Source organism: Daphnia pulex, chromosome 5 (genome assembly GCF_021134715.1).
Source record: "Daphnia pulex isolate KAP4 chromosome 5, ASM2113471v1".
Lineage (NCBI taxonomy): Eukaryota > Metazoa > Arthropoda > Branchiopoda > Diplostraca > Daphniidae > Daphnia > Daphnia pulex.
The window spans coordinates 10,738,064-10,759,596 of NC_060021.1; the positions used below are offsets into that span (position 1 = coordinate 10,738,064).

Genomic DNA, 21,533 nt, shown 5'->3' on the forward strand with positions numbered 1-21,533 from the left:
ACAAACAACAACAACAACACGTTCGACAGGTTCGGGAGGTTTTTTCTCGTTTCTCTTTCTCCGCCAGTGGAGCAGGAAATGTGTGCCATGTCATTAAAAAAAGCCAAACAAACAAACAAAACAAACCCCCCGCCGTGACGTCAAGTCCAAATTGAAGAAGAAAAGAAAACGAGAAACAAAACATCAAATATAGTTAGATATGCAATGCGCGTGCATAGACGATGCAGTTCCAGTTATGTTAGTGTGTATAGTACCTTTTCGACCTTTTTATTCCCTCCCGCAAAGTGTGTCGAGACGGAACAACGTTCCACTCGGTCGACGACTTTCCCCCCCTCATCCACAGAAAAAGAAAAAAAAAAGGAATAAACAAGCAAACATAATCATAACATTACATTACGTGCATTCACGTAGTGTACGAATAAAAATAGACATTCAAGTCTACCGGTAGCGCGTCATTTTCTTTTTTCGTTTGACGGGAAGAAGAAGAAAAGAAATAAAACCAAACGATCCATACCAAAGAAAACACACACACGGAGGACTTGGCAATTTAATGAGAGACACCGTCAGGATTGTTTTTTGTTTTTGTTTTTTCTTTGGTGGTATCTCATTTCCCGCCTGACGGGGGTGGATGGGAGGGAAAGTTACTGTTGTTTCATTTCTTTCTTTTTTTCGGACAGGTGACACGACCGGAGTTGATGGGTACGCGCATGGCAGAGTCGCGTGAAAAAAACTGAGAACCGCGACAAGAGACGGAAGAAGAAAGAAAAAAGAGATTTGTTTTTTCTTTCCCTTTTTTGAAGGATTGCATGTGAAATTTTTGGTGAAAATATAAAAAAAACATCGGACAATGTTCTCACGGAAGGAGTATACACATATATATAATATAATATAATCAACAACGACAACCCAAAAGTATATGGTTGTTGTAATATAGGGACGTGATGTGTGTTGTACACCCGAGTCCACAAAAATCCATCAGCCGGTTGTGTTTCGTTATGCCATTGTCTCTCTCATTTGTTTTTTGTTTTTGTTTTTTTTTTGTTATACCTCTACTTAGCCGATCCCAGAGAAATGACAATAAAACTGACTCGACTGCAACTACTTAACAAGAAAGTGGGAAAGGGATGGAACACACAATAGCCGACCAAAAACAACATCTGTACACACACACACACAGAATCTTGAAAGGCTTTTTTTTCCTTTTCTTTTGCTGGAGAAAAGAGAGAGATGGGCGGTCCCTGTCGCTAATAGCCTGGTGCTGGAACATAAAAAAAAACTTTAATGGCATAGCACAAAGTCTACAACTACACTTCTCCGTGTCTATCTGATGACAACCTGTTGAGCGTGTTATCTTTGTGACTTTGGCGAGCGAATGTTTCCGATTCGATTCCCTTTGAAATGTTTCAAGATAATACGAAAGTAAAATTCCAAAAGATATATTCAGGCGTGGAGTTAATCATATGTAAAAGTCGTATACAGAGGTGTATATTGAATGCTGGGCCAGGGGAATGTGAAATACTAATAAGCCGTGAAAACTGATACCGGCACCTCAGCAGAACGTTGCCCATCAACGTTTCGCTTCAGCACCGCAACAATAGAGCAACAGGGAAAACGGGAAAAAGAGTCGCCCGTCTGCTTTTCATACCGTGTCAAACCACCACCACCACCAGTGTTGAGATCGAGAAAAGATAAAGAAAAAAAGTCACGCGGAATGGACGACAAGAATATTTCGCGCTGTCATATTTGACTCGAAAATATTTAAAAAACCTGTCGGTTCGATGCCGAGGAATTCCGGATCGGCAAGGAAGCGCGTAAATTCAATTTGAATTGTTGTGTTTAAAAAAACAAAGGAATTTTTTTTTTCTCTCTCCTCGAGTTCGGGAAAATAAATTCCATGTATCCCGCGTGTGTGTGTAACGTGACCCTCTTCCATTCTTTCTCCCTTTCCATCACTCAACTGAGTGTGTTTTTTGTTTTGTTTTTTTATTATTTTGTGTTCGTTTGTTTGTTTGTTGTTTCATCACGTCTCGTCAATAAAATTATTTATGGAACTCTTTGCACGGCCAGGGAGTCATAAGTGTACGGTACATTTGCCGAGGTAAAAAAAAAAAGAAGTTTGAAAAAAAAAAGAATTGCTTTTACCTGCTGGTGGTGTTGGATGGACGGCCGGCTCGGTCGAATTTTTATACAACATCCTATATCTCTCTTATACTTGTACTATAACGGCCACAACGGGTCACGAACGGACGAAGCTCAGAAAAAGCCCAAAACAAAAAAATCGAGAAAAAGAGATTTATCTATCAAAAGTTGCCTTTTTGCAGCGGCAGCAGCAGCAGTTGATGGAGAGGTAGGATGGCGTGTGTGGCCGCGGGCGGCTGATCGTCGTCGGCTCAAGAGACTGAACGAACGCACACCCAAACCGGCAGACAGACAAGACAGACACACGGCAATAAATATCGAGAGAAAAAAAAACGCCAGCCCCTTCACAACAAAACAAAACTCAATTCTCCTTGCGATGATTTGCCACCCAAAAGGAGAACGGCACTCACATAGTCGACCGGGTCGAAAGTTAAAAACAAAAATAAACACACCAAATTTACACTCGAGCGAGACGAGCGCACAGAGCTTTTTTTTTAAAGTTTGGGCCTCCCGATGGGTATGTAACCGACCACCACCGCCGGTCGACGCACGAAAACAAACACACAAAGTCCCGACCGTCCGTTAATACAAAATGTTTGAACGAAAAAAAAAAGAAGAACAGGTGCGCGACTGCACTGCTTCTAAACTGTTGGTGGAGGAATTTTATTTCGGAAAAAGAATAAAATAAAATAATACAAGTTCTTGTTGCTTGTTACTCTCAAGGTGGATGGTAACCAACTGACGACTAGCCCGTTGCAACCTGCCGGACACTACTACTATAACGACAAACCCCCAAAAATATAACGAACCTAACTAACCGACCAACTGGTCAGTTCTCTTGTTGCTCCCGTTTTCTTATTGTTGAACAAGAAAAAGCGCCGATAGCGCTATGTAGAGAGAGAGAGAGACAATCAGCAGTTGTGGAACAGAGGAGCGAAATCCTTGGTCGGTTCCGCGTCAATTCAACGCCAAAGAAAACGAAAGGGAAAATATAAGAAAAAAAAAAAAAAAAAGACTACATTGGCCTTTTCGGTCGGCAGTCGGAGCGTGATCAATTGCCGACTGTGGGAAAATCTCCCCTCCCACATACAGAAAATGATGATGGAAAGAGAGGGAAACAATAACCGACGCTGCCGACGTCGTCGACGTCACGAAGGAGAAAACGACGACGACGAGTGCAGAGAAATGCCCCACCACCACCAGTGATTTATTAGCCGTCCGTCCGGCGTTCCGATGGCCGTAAAGATTATTTCTACGGGGCAACCAGAGAGGAGCCAAAAGGAGAGGAGAGAGATGAAAGGCAAAACGGATGGACGTTGATGGCCATCATCCTTCGTGTTTGGCTTCACGTCTGATGCGCCCTCCCATCTACGGCCATCATATTCAATCTCCATGTACGGCCCATCGCATTCCAGCGAAAAAAGGGGGCCATGACTCGAAAACCTATTCTCCCGACACGGGTCTCTCCTCAAAACTGACCGAACGACCTCTGATTGTCTCCTATCGACAACTGGTCAGTGGGGACCCACCACAAAAGAAAAGACAAACAAGAAAAACAACAGCACAATTCAAATAAGAAGAAGCTATAACCAAACATCCCAAAATGCCATCACCAGCCAAGCATTATGATTATTAAATCGTTGGCCTTATGTGTGAGAGTGCCTTTCGGGGTTAGCTTCCCCGCTTCTTATTACCTATACACGACTGCACATTGTATGGGAGCTACTACTACAACTACACAGCCAGTCGTGTTGGTTCGGTGTACAGGTTAAGAGATTTTTCCCAACCACACAAAACAAAAGAACAGTTGGTTTCTCCCCCTCCCTATTCATTTACTTATCTCGATATTTTATGGTAATTTTCTTTTTTAACGTCAACATTTCAAGTGATCAAGTATCGATTGTTTTTTGTTTTTTTCCAAGACTTTTTATTCTTCTTTTAATTTCTTGTCTTTTTTCATGCCTGAAATCCCGTTGACGCTGCCCCGGCTACCAGCAGGATTTGTAGCGATACCGATGAAATAAACGGGAAACACTACAAGAGGTGAGGTCCGCCATTGCGCTGGGCCAGGTGGACTAGGCAGGCCGGACAAACGAGAAAGAAATACAAGGCGATTGGACAGGTTCCGTTAGTGGCCAGGGCCAGCAGGGATGCGCGAGAGAGCGGAAAAAGAAACAAGAAAAAATATATATACATACGCGCCAATTGTGTAATCTAGTCCAACTGTTCTTAACTACTATCTTACTGCTGTATCTCGCCCACCTTAAAAGAAGAGTAATGTATATACCCATTGTTTTTCTTCCTTCTTCTTCTTCTTCTTCTTCTTCTTCGTTACAAGACTTATCTCATCTCATTCGAGTCTTGTTGCTTGGCAAAGTCGTCCGGTTCTTTTATTTCTTTTCCTTGTCGGTATAAATCACAGTCACGAACCGCAAACGGATCCGACCCGTTTAAGAGAGAGAAAAACGAACCAAATGAATTCGGAGAAACAAATAAAAACTATTACTCGATTTCCCGCTGATAATATATAATTCACGGCGTGATGTTATCCCGTCAAACGAGTAGGAGCGAGATTTCCTGGGACGGGATTGAAAATGCCAAAATGGGGCAAACAGAGCAGTCAGGCGAAATGGGCGACTTTCAAACAAAATTTAGCGATGCGCCCGAATGATAATCATCCATCAGCGAGTTCCATCAGTTGTTGTTGATTTCCATGATTACGATTAAGGTCAGAAAATCACGACCAACCCGTTTCCAGTGAGGCAACCGTCGGGCTGCGGGATCTGCCGAAATCATTCCTTGTCACACATCGTGACTCCCGCGTCGCCCTTCGTCTCCCACGCCTGCGCCATTATTACAGTCATCAATCGAATATCGAAACGCAATCGAACAAGCCCAAACAGCAACCGAAAAGTGCGTGCAATCACGGTCTGGCTATATAGAATCTCGCGTTTCGGGACGAATGTTTCTCACAGCAGTGACTTTCCATTTTATCGATTACGGTCGAATCACGACGACGGCGACGTAATGATACAACAACAACAAGTTCGGTTTTCGCTCCGTGTCGCGCGTCACATGGTTAAGGCGCTGGGTGAATCTGGTCTCGGTAGTCGAGCGGAAAGATTTATTAGCCCGGCTCCCTCCCACCTCTATATCGCGCCATTGTTTCCTTTTTTACTTTGCTGCCTATAGGTGTACGCATCGGAGAGTGAACTAAATCGGCAGGGCCATGTGAAAACGTCGCCACAGTGGGAAACGAGAATCGGAAATTTGTTTTCCTCCATTTTTTTTCTTTTCTTTTTCATTTTGTCTCAAATACTTTACTGTGGTTCTGCTCGGTAATTTTTTGGCTTAACGAAAAGGAATAGGTCGTGCGTAAGAGTTGCGCATCAGGATCACCAACAAACAGTCTACGATCTGTCACTCTACGGGACGTCTGTTTACATCGGTTGTTCACCTGGCAACGGTGTGTGTGTTGAGTGTGGGGCTCTTTTTTTGTAGTAGAGACAAATGTGACGTTTCAAAGAAAAAACTTAAACAAATCTTTATTGACATTTACGTCACTTAAAAAATGATTGGAATGGGGGGCCTGGGACTGGATCTAGATTCTCTCAACGAATCGGTTGCTTCGAGCATGTCAGTTAGAGACATGTATTCCAACAGTAACCTGAACTCGGCTAGCAGTCTTTCTTGGGCCGACGACGTGAGTTTGCTTGGGTCTCAGAACAACAGAGCACCGCTATTTTGTGTCTCTCCCTAACGACTTGACGAGTAAACTTACTTTAGACTCTTTTTTGTTTTCACAGGAAGTAGAAAATTATGCCACCATGAAAGTGCAGCACTATCTTGACAATCTGGAAGACTTTCTTCACACAGGCGATCCACCTAGTGAAAGATGTTTCAACCAGTCTGAAGCCGAACAGTGGATGCAGCTAGTCAATCATTTCAAGTAACGATGAGATCAAAAGTTTCAATACAACCCCTGACTTCAATTTGAAAATTTGTGAAAAAGGTTCCACGGTCTGTTGAAGGAATCTCAGAGACAAGTCAACGAAGAGCAGTGGAGGATGAACCCCATCAAGAAAGAATTGGAAATACAAGGGCACAGGTATGCGAAAGAAAATGAGAAAGTGAGAATGTTTGATTCTAATCCTCTTTTCGTCTGAAAAAACAGTTTTGTCAATTTGCCATCAAACAACAAGTATGGGATGAGCAGCACATCTATGGGCTACAGCCATTTTCAGACACCGAGAGTCAGGAGTGCCTACCCTACCAAAAAAGAAGTGCAACCAATCAGGATTAGAAGTGCTCATCCGCTCAAATCACCACCTCTGCCAGTCATCGGTCTGCGAACGGGTGCGAGATCCGGCAACGCCAACGAGCGTTCCTACTATCGTCCGCGGAGCCCGTCCAAAAACGCCGATTACATGAAAATTCTAGATGAAACAGCCCGCCTATCCATCCAAAGAAACATGAGTGTAACAGCTGGCGAGGTTCCAGCCTTTAGCCACAAGAGCATATCGCCCAGCAAGAACTACACTCAACTGAAAAGGATAAAATTGCAGCCGTCTGCCCTTCCGAAGTTCACGGATAGCGTTACAGAGACCACCACCACCATTTTGCCTCCACTGGCCGAAGCCAAAAATTCTCATCCGCTCAGAAGCAAAGTCAAGCCCAAAACGAATCCTGCCGCGCTTGTGACGAATCTCAAATCGGCCAATGGCAAAATGAATGGAAGCGAGAACCTTGTTGGCAGGAAGCCCACCAGTGCCGTGCAGCCAAATCGGAGCATAGCGTCGCAATCAAAACTTGGACAGCAGCACCGCCAAATGTATAACATTCCTCCATCCACTTACCGTACTGGAAATAGTATCGAATTGGTTGGAACGAGCTTGTCGCTTTTCGATCCTATCGCCAGGTGTGTTCGCCCCATTTCAATACCAAAACTGCGCACAAATTTTTGATCCCCCCGTGGCATATCTCTTCTGTATTACCTTCGAAAATATCTGGTTTTTAAAACTGTCTAGTCATGAAAAAATTGCGATAGAGCAAAAAAAGTTGAACCTGTTACTTGCCGGCTCCTACCTCCCTTAATAATTGGTTTTGAATAGTTTAATTATTCAACGCTGAAATCCCCTCAGACAAACATGTCGGGCGCCGACGTGTCTAACTACTACTACTACTACTCTGTACAGTGTGACGATGAATATAATCTAATCTATCTGCAGTCCATGGCTAAACACATTCATTTCGAGAACCGAAATAGAAGGGGGCCGCCGTGGATCACACATAGACGGGCTAATTATACGACGGTCGGATGCGACGCTGTGCACAGCAGTTTGACGAGGGACGTCGATCGCGTTGCTAGTCGTTTGTAAACCCGCTGTGACCCGAATTTTTGCCCAGTTGGAAACTTGCGAGAAAAAAAGGGAAAAAAATAATTAAAAAACACCTTTTTCGTCGTGACTAAACATGGATTGCAGTGAAAGTTCCTCTTGCTGGACCATCTTTCTGCAGAACGTGGAGCTCGTAACGAGGATATGGGGTGTGTTCACTTCAATCGGTAAATGCTTACACTGGCTAGCTAGCTACTCATTTCTTCTTTTGTCTTTTCATTACGAAATGGGAAATCTTTCAACGTGTTGCGGATGCGGAATGATCCAGTGCACACACACACATCTTTTCTCTTTTTTCGCCAAGGAAAAGGAGGGAAGAAAAAACACGGTTACGACAGACGAAAGAACGTGATCAGCTTAGGATTGGGCTTGTGGCCAAAATACTTGGGCCTTTTTTCCTTTCATGTTGTGTCTCATTTGGCTGTTCTTTTTTTTTCAAAAACCCATCGGCTCTGAAAATAGACACGAAAGCTTCTTAAAAATCTAGTACGCAAGACGGGTGACGTTAACGGGATATATGAGTTACAGTCATCACAAGTGTAGTTTCACTTGATTGTTGGCTGCATCGATTTCTCAAAGAAAAAAAAAGCCCAGCATTAATTGTAATAATAATTACTTGTTTCTTTTCGGTTGTGATATTAACAGTCCTGGTTGGCGTCGGCGTGGACCTTTGTTTCATCCACCAGCTGGCGGGCGGATTCGCCATGTAAGCATTAAGACAAATCACCATCATTTATCCATTTCCCCTCGTTTCCTTCTATCTGAAATCGATTACGATCTGACCACTTACAAAAGAGCTAGAGAGAGAAGAAAAAAATGAAAGTTGAAAATGAACGTCTCCTATTTCGTTGCGCCGCATAAATTCAAATCGTTTAGTATGCTAGCTACAAAGTGGAAAGACCGTGAATGACTTGATAATTTATGCCGCAGAGCAGCTGCCGTGATCACCCTATTCCTCGAGACGTCGTGGGCCGTGACTGTTCTCCTTCAAGTATGTCTCAGGTATTATCAAGTATTCAAAGAGAAAATAACAAGTGCGCTCTCGGTCGTTCGGTTCACTAATTGGACAAACGAAAAAAAAATTGGGAAAAACGTGAAATTTTAAAAAAAGAAAATAAACGAATGTCAGGTATGAACACCATCCCATTTTTAACTGCTGGGACGCTGTCTTATGGTTGGATCATTGGAAACGGACTGTCATCTACACAATTTTGGCTGTCCTGCTCTTTGCACAGCCTCACAGGGCATGGTTTACCACCGTGGGAGGCCTGATGCTAATCGCATTAGGACTCTTGCACGCTGCCAGATGGTATCGCAAGCTCAAATCCGTCCCAATGTCATTAATCGAGCAACAAGAAGATGGGTATGAAATGTCAAAAGTTGAGCTTTCATACGCAATTTCTGATTTTTAACGCTTTGAATTGATTTCGAAAGCAGTTTTGATGACGACGCCGAAATCGACTTGACTTTACCAGACCCCGTTCAACATTTGGACAACTATTCAACCTCAGCAACATTGGAGCAGCAGCAACAAAATAGTTACAACATTGGCGATAATCCGGAGAACGGGCATTTACGGGTCGTCGCGTGATAAACCGAATTACCGAACAGCAACAAAAAACGTCCTTTTAGATCATAAAAGAAAAGTACCGAAAAGAATGTGGTCAACACTGCCGTCACGGATGCAAAACCAAATCTCAACGGGTCTCGCTCGCTAGCACTTCCAACACCGCATTCTGTGCCAGTATACATAATATATATAATAATGAAATGAAAATTTTCGACTCGTTAGCTGCAGTTGGATTATTAAATTAACCGTTGGCGACACTACGAAGCTAATGACAAATAACAGAGAACTGTCAAGAGATTTTTCCTTTGACGGCAAGCAATCGGGCATTGAACTGAACAAGTTTCCTCCATAAAAATAACGAGTCACCTTATTACAATAAGTGGGCAAAACAAAAGTGGGAACTGTGAACCACGTGTTACAGTATCTTCAAGTATGCAAAATATGCAGAAATGCTGTTGGAACTGACAAGACAGGGGAAAAAAAGGCATTTTACAGAGTTTCATGTCAACCGTCACTCAGCCATTTAGTATTTGCCTACAATCTTTGACAATAAATCTAGTCAAAAGTCTGTGTCAATGACACATTAGTTTAGAGAATCCAGACCGGTCAAGACTCAAGAGAGAACACAGACTTAGTCCTCATGGCCACTCATGGCACACCGAGAAATCAAAATGAATTTGCTGCTAGCTGAGTGCAGTCAACAACTCTTCTAGAAAAACTGGGTGACCCAAAGATACAAAAAACCTCACAGCTCAATAGACCACACAAAAGTAAAATTTTGCCAAGAGACACATACTTTAGAACTTCGTACAACAAGTTTCATCAAGCAGATTCAAGCATGCAACTCGACCGGCAGACGAGACATTGAAAATAGTTATTTGTATATTTTCACTTACTTTACGATGTTCCTCGATGAAATACGTCTTCAGAAATCTTGTAGTATAGGCCTAAAAAGTAAAATCACTTATTTGTCCAACATTTTGACTGTGCTTACAGTCACATGTTGGACACGAGGAGTAAGTCTTTCTCGTCTTTCTCTTGCCGCCTTTTTGTCGTGTGTGAATAGTTCATGATCAGACCACAGGGCGGCATTATTGTATGGAACACCATACTCATATGACTTCGTAAAAATTGATATTTAGGCTAAACAAAAGTATACAGCAAATTCAATGAAAGCTTCAATTTTATGCTTTTAATAAACATAAACTATTTACAACGACATTACAGCAATGTCTGACGAGGCAATTTTAAATTAGGTTAATCTGTTTTCGTAAATGGAATTCCTTTTGCATATTGCCCATAAAATAAGCATGACATCAGGTAACAATCCACTAAACATCAAACGATCGAGCGGGAAAAAGCGATCCATTTTCGTATTACTAGACGTCACGTCTTACACCCATCAAATACCAAACACAGCGACTCGCCGCATAAAAGTGCAGTATAAAAAGCGTTTCTTGTTCGCTTTGCTCACAATAGCTAATGTATCCGTTGACTGCCTCAGACACGCAAACATGAACTGTCCCTTGAACATGCTTGTGTTTCCAATCACCATCTTTTTGGTCGTGAGTATTTTTTTTCTCTTTTACCTGTTCCTTATTCCTATTTTGGTTTTAATGAATTGTTTATTTCGATTTAGGTTATTAGCGATACTCACGCAGCTTCTCTAAATACTGGAAAAGCATTTCAAAGTTATGTTCAAACTAACAATATTCCGATACAAGTTAATGAAGCGATTACTGAAAGAGCAAAACCACGAACTGTTGCCGACGCCATGCTTATTACAACAGAACCGATTCAAAAACCTCTTAAAGACCCACGTCTGTTTGTTCTATGGTGGTCTACTTTAACACAATCTATTCTGCAATTGTTACGACAACGTACTTCGACCACTACTTCAAATCCCAACCAAACTTTCATCGCTACTACTCCTTTTTCAGTTTTCCAAACGGATGACCCCACTCATAACGTAAATGACGTTGCAGCTGGACTAGATACGATAATTGTTGATGCACCACCTGTATTTGATTCAATGCCATTGGAATAGTAAATGGGAATAACTTGGAACTGCATTTAATATACTGTTTAACCAATCGCAATCCAGAATCTGATTAGAATATTTTTCATATGCAAGCACTGCAGTCGTTCATTGCAATTAACTTTTAGGGACTTACAAAAATAGTGTAAATAAGTCATGGGTAAAGTGACTAATGCTGACTATAAATCAGTACCCTAGGCTGTCTCAAAAGGATGGCTTTTTAAAAAGAATACTGGAATTAAGAAAATTAGAAAAAGGGAAGCAGTAACTAGATAAGGTGTTTGCAAATAGAAGAATTTGCAATTCAAAATACAAGTTTCTCCTACTTGGCGTGGCCGTTGGATACGACGTCACTTTTCAGGTTGTATATGGAATCCAAGAAAACGCTTGCAATTTCCGTCACCATTGAACGGTCAGGAATACTTTGTGCCATGCCATAGATAACAGCCTAACCAAGCAATAAATACAGTTATTGAAAAATATCAAAGAAATATTGAAGAGAAACTAACCGCGCCCTCAGCTTCAGCTTTTGGGGTCTTCATAATCTCATCCACAGTAGCGCGCATATCTTCAACGAAGCGCTCGGCGACTCCATCACGAGTGTGAAGGTAAGTCACTGTCAAATGAATGCTGAAAGGACGTAAATATTATTTAGATAGTTCGCATAACTTGCTCAATGATTGAAACATTACCTAGAAGGAAATTGGAGAGGAGAAAGACTCCAGCCTTTTTTGGTCATGGCATCTGATACACGGTAAATGTTGAAGTCGATTGAGTCCACGGCAACACAGCATGCTTCGGGATGTCCCATGACGCGGATGCCTTTAATCTGGCGCAAACTAAATAAAGAAAAACATAAAAAATGTTGAAGAAGAAGAATATACAGGTTATCAAATATTGCTTGCCCTCTTTCAATAAAGCGATGAGTTTCCACAATCTTTTTAGTAGCTTCTACATAACCGCTTCGACCATAGTACATCATAGACGCCCAGCAGGCAGCAATTAAGCCTTAACAAAATCAAATGGGCAATTAATATAAATTTAAATAAGATAAGTCCACAAGTGTAAATTTACCTCCTGGTCGAGAACCGGCTAAAGTTGGTGATGCGTAAATACCACCAGGCCATTCAGTAGCAACAAAGAATTGTTGCTGGCGATATTTCGGATGGGAGTACAAAATAACGGAAGTTCCCTTGGGCGCATAGCCATACTGTAAGTGTATCGCATACAAAAATTATAGTGGAAAATCAAATTGAAAGCAAGCACTGTATATTACCTTGTGCGTATCGGCCGAAATACTGGTGACTCCTTTTACTCTGAAGTCAAACGGCGGCAAGCTGTAGCCAGCTTCTTCCATAAACGCGATTACGAACCCTCCCAAACAGGCATCAACGTGCACAGGGATGTCATATTTAAGACCGAGTTGGGCAATCTTTTCGACTGGGTCAATCACTCCATGAGGAAAACCAGGTGCTGATGCCAAAAGCTGAAAACGAAACATGTAAAACATCAAAGTGGTGACCTGACAAATCCCAATAATATTCCAAAATATACCAAGCAAGTATTTTTATTGATGGCTTTTTCCATCGCTTTAATGTCTGCCTTCTGGGTTTTTGGATCTATTGGTATTCGAACAAGGCGCATCCTGGTCGTAGCAAGATTGGTATCAATATGTTAAAACACTTTAAAATAAATAAAACCTGTAAAGTTGGGAAGCTTTATCAAAAGCCGCGTGGCCAGTTGCAGGAATTAGGATTTCAGGATTTCTTATGCCTTTTACGTTTCGCGCATAGTCTCGGTATGCTTTTACGGCCAGTAAGAGCGATTCGGAACCTCCAGAAGTCATCTATATTATAAACGCATTGGATAGCGAAAGGTTAGACAGTTACATAATAGTTGAATATCGACATTTTTTATCTCACAGTGCCGCAAGCATCTTTCCCCCCGTTAAACATATGGATAGCCATTTGGACGATTTCAGCTTCCATTTTTCGAATTCCAGGGAATACTTCTGGATGAAGCGGGTTAGTCCAGGCAGACATTCCATAAACTTGCGTAACAAGAGTAGTAACTTCTGGATCAACATTGTAAACACATCCTGAAAGTCCTCCAGCTTTCCAGTCACAGTCCCCTATGGTTAAAAAAACAAACAAACAGCTTAATCCAATCTATTTTCATGCATTAAGATAAAATTATTTACCTAGGTCTAGATATTCACTAGCTTCTTTAGTAATCTCTTCAACTGATTTTCCATTACTAGGCAATTGATAATAGACACTAAGGGATTTTGTGCATTTATTCATGTCTTCTTCCATCATATGTTTAGCCTTAAGTCTTTCCTCTGCTACCTTTTTTTTCACAAAAGGAATCATACGAATCCATGAGAAAATATATCTCTTTGTTCTTTCAGCCACAGCTTCAATAAAAGAAAAAAATAAATTATTATTGCATGAGGCTCTTAATTCTTACATAGACTTGTGAAATATTTACACAATTCTGGATCTGTCAGAAAGTTCTGTAGTCGAGCAATGGAATATGCTGCTCCAGCCGATATCAAAATTATTTTAAAAGAAAACTTCTCATTTAAACGGTAGTCTATATATATTTTTATAAATCTAGCAACTTCTAATATGCTCGGCTGTAATTAAGAAAAATAATTAGAATACTTTATCTTGAATTTCTTCATGGGTAAATTTAGTTTCAATAAATTGACACAATGTATGTATCTTACCATAGACATGGTTATGAAAAATAACCAAGTTTCCTTTGTGGCTTCAAATGAGGAGCTGACTGATTTCCAAATGAGGAATATTTCAACCTTGGATCAGCAGCTCAGTGCATATACCACATTTACCCTATCAGTCAGGTAGAGTTTAGATAAAGTAAACAAGATAAAAAAACAAAAAAACACCAGCAATATCACAACATGTCAAGATTGATACCTCTTCTACACCCTTGGACTGCAAACAAACATCCAGACAGCAGACACATAGGATTGTTGCATAAGAAAGTAAAAATTAATAATAAAATATTAAGATTAATGAATGTTTAGAAATGTACACTGTATATAACTAAATAAATAAAATTGAATTTTAGGTGTTTACAAATACAAATGTGACATTTAACTAATTAACTTAGATAATTTGTTTATACTTCGTAAATTCAGAAAGATACGTCTCAAATTTGGTTTTCTGCATAATCATTTTATTTTGCGGTTTGAGTCATCATCACTCGGGCATATTTCATATTTGAATAGCGGATCAGCTCAAATTTACAGTTCCTCACGGCCGATCGAAATCCGCTTTATGAAGTCCGCAATTCGTCTGCTTCTTCCGATATCCTTGTTTTATTTTGTAAAATCTGACAACCATTAAAGAAGAGAAAGTGGCAATGCTGTGTTTGTTTGGAACTCGGTCGAATTTTTAATTTCTTTTGTGAAATTCTTTATTTTCAAATCTAGAAATGAGAAAGGATAAAGAGAAATATGGTATGCAACTTTAATGTTTACATGTTTTGCTGAATGGCATTTGTACATCACACGAATTGTTTATTTTATAGATCATGGGCATGAAGTTAGCACTGCCCGTGGACGATTGGAAGGAGCTCTGCAAATTTTGATCGAAAAAACTGAATCTGAAGATAGCGATGAATCTGACGTAGATGTAACTGATTTAATCCATGAAGGCAGAAGGTATTTACTGAATAGTTACATTAAGAATTTAAAAAATTATGTTTTTATTTATCAATTTGGCTATGATTGTATAGTCAATCAGCATCTCCTAGGAAATCAGGAACAATTAAAACTCCATTGAGAAAGAGAAGACGCTTAAATGTGGATAAACATTACAAAAATGACCAAAATTCCTATGTGCTTAAGCTTTATGATCGTAGTGTTGATCTTGCAAAATTTTCTCCTCAAACTCCCCTATATCCTGTTTGCCGTGCTTGGATAAAAAATCAACCAAACAACCAACAATTTGGAGCTGCAAAGTAATTTGACATTTAATTTCCAGCCTTAAAGAAATATTATATAGTGTTTGATTTCAGTGCAAATTCCCCTAAGAAACTGGAGGATAAAGGAGCTGAGGTTAAAGAGGATTTAAAACTTGAAGAAAATGGTGAAGCTTTTGTAAATAGCTTGCCATTACCTGAAGCGATGCCTCTGGATGAAGAAGGAAACATTGTAGATACTAGGATTCCCTTTGATCTGAAGCCCAGTGGAAAATCTAAATCACTAGATTTGCTGCTAAATGTGTGTGTAAGTGAATTTGGAACTTCAGTGTAGAATTTTTACTAACTGTTGACTTCGGAAAAACTCATGTAAAACAGGAAGATGAGGCGGCTCCATCAGTATCATCGCTATTGCAGGAGGTGGGTAGAAACATTTGGTCAAATGAATGCAGTTTAACTAATTTTTTCTCTTTTTCATTTAACAGCATTGTTCTCATTGGGGTCGAGTACGAGAGCAATGGAGACGGGCGGCTAATGTCAATGAAGTCCGTTATGTTGAAAGTACCAAGATTCTTAAGAATATTTTAGTTCGCCCTTAAATTTGATGTGATCATCATATTTTTGTACTACTTGACAAAAATTCAACAACCATCAGCGTTTGTTTTGTGGGACGTGTGCTTCAATATTATCTTAAAACAAAAACATTAACTTGCTTTTTAACTATTCAGTTATAGTATATTATTGTCCAGTCATACCGTTTCCAATCCGATACAAAACAAAAAAAAAAAGAAACAATCAAACAACCTAACAATCGAACAAACAAAAAAGAAACAAATGAGATATTTGAGACAAACACGCACATGGTTCTCGTCAGTTAAATGTAATCAAGAGAAATCTCTTAACAGTTTGTCACACGCCAGGTCACAAATAGGTCGATTCCCCTGTAAGATAAATAAGTGCTCAATTGATCTTTCATTTCTTGGCCAAAAAATAAAAAAAGGTAGGTAAGTTTAAAGATTGGAGTTCAAAGAGATTTCATGTATAAGAAACTGTAATTGAATGGAAAAGGGTGCGAATCTAACAAGAAAATGCAGTGACGACAGAGTACCAATGGAACTAATCAATAACGAAGTGTGGGGAAAATGTCGAACTTCGGACGCCAATTTTTGCATGGTGTCTCTTATATAAAGGGAGATCCAGGTCACATGTTTATTTCAACAATGAAAAAAGATTAAACAAGAACTGGGAGGATTTGTTGCGTAACACGAGAAAATTAATGAGGGATCAGAGATAATGTGAAGAGGAGCATGATGATATTGCTCTATACCCTTAGCCGATCCGATTTTGTAAAGGAAAAAGAAACTATTAAAATAACTAGAACCATAGAAACAAAGATGATACGCAAGGGAACAATAAACGTGACCTATAACCCGCAACAGCCATCGCTCACGTCCAACTGCATAATTGCAACGAACCGAGTACAAACTTTAAAATGCAAAATTTAGTTTTTTTTTTACGCATATTTCGGAAGTGCTGTTTTCTCTAAAGAAGCCGACATCGGGTAGAATCGCAAAACGTCAGCAGTAACTGATTGATTCTGTCTGGAGAAGGGGACAAAAAAAAGGCGTAAAAGGCAGGAGAGTAATACAGAAGTGTGCCAACAAAGAGATAGAAGACGGAGAAAAAAGGGAACCAAATCAGCATGCTGCTATTCAGGTGGAAGGCCAACCTTTCAGCGTAAGGTCAACAGACGATGGACTCAGACGAACTATTTCTTGAGTACCCCCAGAGGTGCAAGCCGAAAAGGAGAGTAACCGATAGCGACCAACAGGATCCGAAGAGGTGCAAGTATCATCTACCCAAGAACATACATAGAAACGCTTCAGATAAGGAAGAAAAGAGGAAAAGATGTAGACAATTTGGGGGGGAAAGAATCGAGTGATGAAAAGAGAAGATAATAATTTAAAGAGGTACGAGAGTTGCTTGTTCATCACCGTGGATTCTAACAATCAATCCAGAGATTACGAACCTTGCTCGCCTTCTTCTTGCTCCTGGTTCGGTGGCTTCTGGAATTGGTTTCGCTCTGACCCTTCTACGTCTGAACTATCATTTTCGGAACTCCAAGTCTGGCTAGAGTCCGAATGGCGAGGTAATTGGTCATGTCCTCCAACCCCTTCAGTATTATTGATCTGAAATGAAAAGGTCATCACAATTTTAGTTTGTTTTGATATAAAATTATACTGTGATTATAAATAATGGTAGTTAACATATTGTTTTTAGATCGGATTTGAAATTAGAAGTAAAATTGTTACCTCTACGTTAGTCTTCGTTGTCGGATTAGCCCTCCAACAAATCGGACCAAGAAGGCCAAGATTCTGAGGAGGACTCAATTTAACCCCTGGATTTCCACTTGTTGCAATAGTCTTGGGTCGGTTTGAACCATTAGAAGTGGCAGAGGGGAAACGAGTGATAGCAGGACTGCAATTCATGACAGCCATGCTACTGCGGCTAGCCCGGGCAGCGGAATCCATATTCGGTAAACTTCCAACGGTGCTCAAAGGCACCTGTCCAGGACGAGTGAAGTACAATGTCGTCTATTTTTTTTTAAAAAAAAGGGTAAATAAATAACAAATTCTTGCAACTTAACTGAATACTACTCAAATGACTTGCCTTAAAATCCGAAGGGAAAATTTTATGGTTACTATCTTTGCAAGCTTTATCGAGCTCACGTTTCATTAACGTTACGCTGAGCCATTGGTTAGGCTCCGAGGTAGGCGCAGAGGAGTTTTCCGAATACACTGAATTCAAAGATGACGCCCTAAAATAGAACAAAAGCATTAAAACGCAAGTTGTTACATCCACCAGCCGAGAAAGGACGCACCTGGATGAACTAGACAACAAGACAAGGTTCGGGCTGAGATGGTTGGTCGGATAACTCCCAGAATGTTCCGGTCGTTCAATTAATGAGCCTATAAATCGATTTTTCAAAGCTAATCCTTCAGCTTTAGTCATAGAAGCGGTACTATCCAATCCGTTGGATGTAAGGTCATTTTTCTCATTGAGAGTTCGACGAGACGATGGGGACGGTGATGGTGGGAGAGTTTGGTCTTTGACGAAATAGGTGTTGAACCAAAAATGAAACATCTTCTCTTTCAGCATTATCACGTTGGGTTTGTTTTTGAGGATCACCCGCACGTCGCCCTTGAGGCTCAGCGGTGTTTTCAAGGTAATGCGTAGCACGCGTCCGACTTTGGTCAGCTCAATTGGTGGATTCAATTCTTGTTGGCTTTCCGCTTCAAATATGGTCAAAACGGGAACTATCGAAATAAAGAGAAGCGAAAAGGAAATTAGTTGGTACAAGTGCATGTTTGACTCTATCGTCTGCTTTACAAAACAGTACGCAACACACGAATCGCTCTTCCGTCATACACTTATCAGCCGTACTAAGCTAAGAGGTTAGATAAGCCCTTACCACAACCACCACTCATATTGGGAATGGGCTGCAGGCGAATTTCACGCAACTCGAGAGGGCACAGTGAATAACCCGACCCGCCCTCTTTGAGTAATTGATCGTAATACTCAACATAGCGTCTCTGGCTAGGTATGGTGACACCCTAAAAGGAGATAAAACAATGATTAATGATCAACATAAAAATATATGGTTATTCTGTTATGAAAGTATATATACTCATTATTATATTTACTTTAGTATCGTGAGTTCTCGTCTGCCCATAGTGTTTAAGGGCGTCATCTGCATTTTCGGCCCATCCTCGATGTAGTATATAACAGCATATCATTAAACCGGTTCTTCCCTACAACGAAAAAAGAAGATTGTCAAAAATGAAATATGATTGATTACTCTTCATCCTCAGCAAAATAGACAGAAGCTCAGGTTTTGCCCATAAAAACACATGTCCTAACATAAAATGTTAATATGAATTACTTTTCCAGCTTTGCAGTGAATAGCAGCAACATTTGATTGATCCTGATTAAGCCACTCATCCATGTCCTTACAGAATGGCTCTATCAACCCCAGTTTAGGAGGGTTGTGATCATCAAATGGGAAGGAAGAAACTCGATTGTTGAATCTACTGTAGTCATAGGAACGCTCTGAACACCTGAAAAATTCAAAAGAAAAAATGTTTGTTTGCTCTTATTGCATTTAAATTATTATAGTAAGCTTACAAGTTGTATATCTTGTAGTGATCTTTATGTTTTGTTTCCAAAAACTTATACACATCATCAATGTGATTTCGATAGACTCCTTCTAGCTTGGCAGCTGGATATCCCATGGCAATGACATTGTCAAATATATCTATTTGGGAAAAAAAAGTTGTTTAGCATGAAATTTAAAGGGAATAATAATACAGTGCACTTACAAGTCAAGTCTAGATTAAATCCATCTTCCTTATAGCGCTTCTTCTTGCGACTAACCAATCCTTTGATAGTGCTTGCCATTCTTTAAATGAGTTTCACAAACCAATAATCACCATCACTTATAATTTTAATTAATTGTCAACAATATCACACCCATAAAATTGGAAAAAGGCAAACAAGGGACAATTGCACAAACCGACGCACTTTCTTCTTTCAGACGGCACTTTTCTCCCCTTTTAACTCTCACTTGACAACAACTGACGACATGTAAAATTCTCTAAAGCAATCTACAGTCGACTAGTTTGACACATTTGACAGGTGCTTTGTTTCTCGTCTTTCACAAGAGATTATCGTCATTTCCAACCAAATAAAGTTTAAAAAGAGCAAACGGATACGATACAACAGCTTTGCCTCGACTTGCTTTGTTAGCTTGAAGAACAGTAGTGTTGATACACGAGATAAGGCCAGACTAAAAATTAGTAGGTCGAGATTAGTACACAAAGCATCCGAAAAGGCGCTGCTAGACCGCCGCTTTTCACCGTCTTTAAGACTTACCTAACATTTCCCAAGCAGTTGACTGTTTGAATTGTTTGACGACGAAGTCAAGTTATATATTCAAACTAGCATTTGCAAAACAAGTAAAATGTATGTTTAATGCTCGTCTCCTTGAATTTCAGACTTTTAGACTTCCAGATGTCATCAATTCAACCTTTATTTTTTAAGTTAACACATTATCACCACAGTTTACAAAGAGTTTTTAACGGATGCTGCTATCTTCTCCGTAAAAGCACACATTATGTAAGTTATGCAACCAACTAATTCAAGCGGTACTGACGGTACTGAGCGGCATGTTTGATAAGCGGTAAACAGTTTACTCCTAAAAGATAGTACAATTTAGTACATTTATTGTGCATATGGATTGTAATACACAGTGAAGCTCGAATGTATAAAAAAAGATGAATTACAATTACAAAATATTTTAGATAAGAAAATGATGATATTTTCGACTTGTCACTTCTTCTACTTTAGATTGGAGATGGGAGGCGCGCAGTTGAGAATGTCAATGAGACGCACCTTAACTTTTTGTATGAGATTCATGTTCGGTGTAGCATGCCGTGTGAATGTCTGGTAAAAGCGGATTAATATTACAAATCCCTCCCCCCCCCCCCTCCGAGCTTATACTTCAGTATCCTATCAAGATTCATGTATACATCAGCTTATATCGCTTGAATAGGTCAAAGCATTTCATGTTAATGGAAAATCCACCGTCAATTGATGTTGTTTATTCTCTTAAATCCTATATGTTTTCTCACCCCATGCGGTTAAGAATGGCCAATAAAGTTCCCTTGTTAGAAAATTAAGAGGAGTTTTTCCCACTTTCTTTCCTGAGTTTTCGTCGAATGATGCTAAAATGTGCACAGGGGAAATACTATACGTGGAGAAATGAAGAGTGCCTGTGGCATAATTGAGTAGTAAATCATTTAAAAATATGGCTTCATGACTAGGTAATAACGGAATATTTCAGTAGCATCAACTTTTCTTTCGAGCATACAATCATTTGAAATTCCGGACAACACAGACTTACTCCGGCAAACTCAGTTACCGGCTCCGTGCGGTTAAACTTACCTGATTGAATAATGTAATAGCTCTCCTACAATTTCAAGATTTAAAAACGGGCGTAAAATGTCATCGTTACTGTTTCAATGAATTGCACGTCAATTACTTGATTGAGTTGAATATTTATGCTGAGGAAAACCAATGTGGAATAGGTCGACAATTTGTTTTGCATTTGCGCGATCCTTTCATCACCGTTGACATGCCTGGAATTCAAATTGGTTAAAGGACACCTTATCTCTTATGCCGTATCGACCTTAGAAATCTCTTACACTCTATACCTGCCTTCTCTGTATGATCAACGCCACGTTTTTTGAGAGACGCATCCGAAGAAAGTTCAAAATCAAATTTCACATACGACGATTAACTTTGCACAACATGTCCACTGTGCTGGAGTAAACTAGCCGGAACGAGATCGACTCGAAGGAAAAACGGCCAAGAAAATAAA

General features: G+C 40.1%; 5 protein-coding genes and 1 long non-coding RNA gene across 11 annotated transcripts in view; 2 read left to right on the forward strand and 4 right to left on the reverse strand.

Moving 5' to 3' along the window:
* LOC124194629 (calpain-9-like) overlaps nucleotides 1–7,709 on the reverse strand; it is a 26,118-nt gene extending 18,409 nt beyond the window's left edge. The window contains exon 1 of one of the 2 annotated variants that reach the window (XM_046588902.1): nucleotides 7,592–7,709. In XM_046588902.1, the coding sequence (XP_046444858.1) occupies nucleotides 7,592–7,646 (55 nt within the window). In that variant the 5' untranslated portion in view covers nucleotides 7,647–7,709. Of the gene's footprint in view, nucleotides 1–2,142; nucleotides 2,899–7,591 lie in introns of those variants that run through there. The other variant, XM_046588903.1, reaches the window with a different exon arrangement.
* LOC124194632 lies at nucleotides 4,941–11,204 on the forward strand. 3 transcript variants are annotated; one of them, XM_046588908.1, is made up of 9 exons: nucleotides 4,941–5,842; nucleotides 5,946–6,088; nucleotides 6,152–6,247; nucleotides 6,314–7,702; nucleotides 8,181–8,241; nucleotides 8,466–8,537; nucleotides 8,665–8,898; nucleotides 8,973–10,670; nucleotides 10,745–11,204. In XM_046588908.1, exons 1-4 carry the CDS (start codon nucleotides 5,711–5,713, stop codon nucleotides 7,101–7,103), a joined length of 1,161 nt encoding a protein of 386 aa, XP_046444864.1. In that variant the 5' UTR covers nucleotides 4,941–5,710; the 3' UTR covers nucleotides 7,104–7,702; nucleotides 8,181–8,241; nucleotides 8,466–8,537; nucleotides 8,665–8,898; nucleotides 8,973–10,670; nucleotides 10,745–11,204. The 3 variants fall into 3 exon arrangements, with proteins under 3 accessions (XP_046444864.1, XP_046444866.1, XP_046444867.1); XM_046588910.1 differs by having other exon boundaries at nucleotides 5,483–5,842; nucleotides 8,970–10,670; XM_046588911.1 differs by having other exon boundaries at nucleotides 5,483–5,842; nucleotides 8,471–8,537.
* On the reverse strand, nucleotides 11,109–14,452 carry LOC124194631 (sphingosine-1-phosphate lyase-like). The gene is made up of 14 exons (XM_046588907.1): nucleotides 14,297–14,452; nucleotides 14,086–14,103; nucleotides 13,875–13,998; nucleotides 13,634–13,781; nucleotides 13,344–13,559; nucleotides 13,066–13,274; nucleotides 12,844–12,989; nucleotides 12,698–12,788; nucleotides 12,420–12,629; nucleotides 12,218–12,353; nucleotides 12,049–12,151; nucleotides 11,836–11,982; nucleotides 11,653–11,773; nucleotides 11,109–11,591 (listed from the first exon to the last, which is right to left on the reverse strand). Exons 3-14 carry the CDS (start codon nucleotides 13,881–13,883, stop codon nucleotides 11,466–11,468), a joined length of 1,662 nt encoding a protein of 553 aa, XP_046444863.1. The 5' UTR covers nucleotides 13,884–13,998; nucleotides 14,086–14,103; nucleotides 14,297–14,452; the 3' UTR covers nucleotides 11,109–11,465.
* Nucleotides 14,453–14,495: 43 nt separating this feature from the next.
* On the forward strand, nucleotides 14,496–15,802 carry LOC124194635 (protein lin-37 homolog). Of its 2 annotated transcripts, none has more exons than XM_046588916.1 (6): nucleotides 14,496–14,630; nucleotides 14,702–14,834; nucleotides 14,909–15,133; nucleotides 15,191–15,395; nucleotides 15,473–15,514; nucleotides 15,580–15,802. In XM_046588916.1, the coding sequence occupies exons 1-6, from the start codon at nucleotides 14,606–14,608 to the stop codon at nucleotides 15,691–15,693; spliced, it is 744 nt and encodes a 247-aa protein (XP_046444872.1). In that variant the 5' UTR covers nucleotides 14,496–14,605; the 3' UTR covers nucleotides 15,694–15,802. The 2 variants fall into 2 exon arrangements, with proteins under 2 accessions (XP_046444872.1, XP_046444871.1); XM_046588915.1 differs by having other exon boundaries at nucleotides 14,497–14,630; nucleotides 15,191–15,401.
* A 1-nt stretch (nucleotide 15,803) lies between these two features.
* On the reverse strand, nucleotides 15,804–19,937 carry LOC124194630 (phosphatidylinositol 3,4,5-trisphosphate 3-phosphatase and dual-specificity protein phosphatase PTEN-like). 2 transcript variants are annotated; one of them, XM_046588905.1, is made up of 10 exons: nucleotides 19,474–19,937; nucleotides 19,280–19,409; nucleotides 19,038–19,212; nucleotides 18,799–18,906; nucleotides 18,567–18,708; nucleotides 17,976–18,411; nucleotides 17,765–17,912; nucleotides 17,407–17,688; nucleotides 17,124–17,283; nucleotides 15,804–16,949 (listed from the first exon to the last, which is right to left on the reverse strand). In XM_046588905.1, exons 1-10 carry the CDS (start codon nucleotides 19,550–19,552, stop codon nucleotides 16,807–16,809), a joined length of 1,803 nt encoding a protein of 600 aa, XP_046444861.1. In that variant the 5' UTR covers nucleotides 19,553–19,937; the 3' UTR covers nucleotides 15,804–16,806. The 2 variants fall into 2 exon arrangements, with proteins under 2 accessions (XP_046444861.1, XP_046444862.1); XM_046588906.1 differs by having other exon boundaries at nucleotides 15,804–16,035; nucleotides 19,474–19,926.
* A 422-nt stretch (nucleotides 19,938–20,359) lies between these two features.
* Nucleotides 20,360–21,497, reverse strand: LOC124194639. Its single transcript, XR_006875006.1, has 3 exons — nucleotides 21,367–21,497; nucleotides 21,195–21,291; nucleotides 20,360–21,122 (listed from the first exon to the last, which is right to left on the reverse strand). It is a non-coding gene; the product is annotated as an uncharacterized LOC124194639 (long non-coding RNA).
* Between the last annotated feature and the right edge of the window lie 36 nt (nucleotides 21,498–21,533).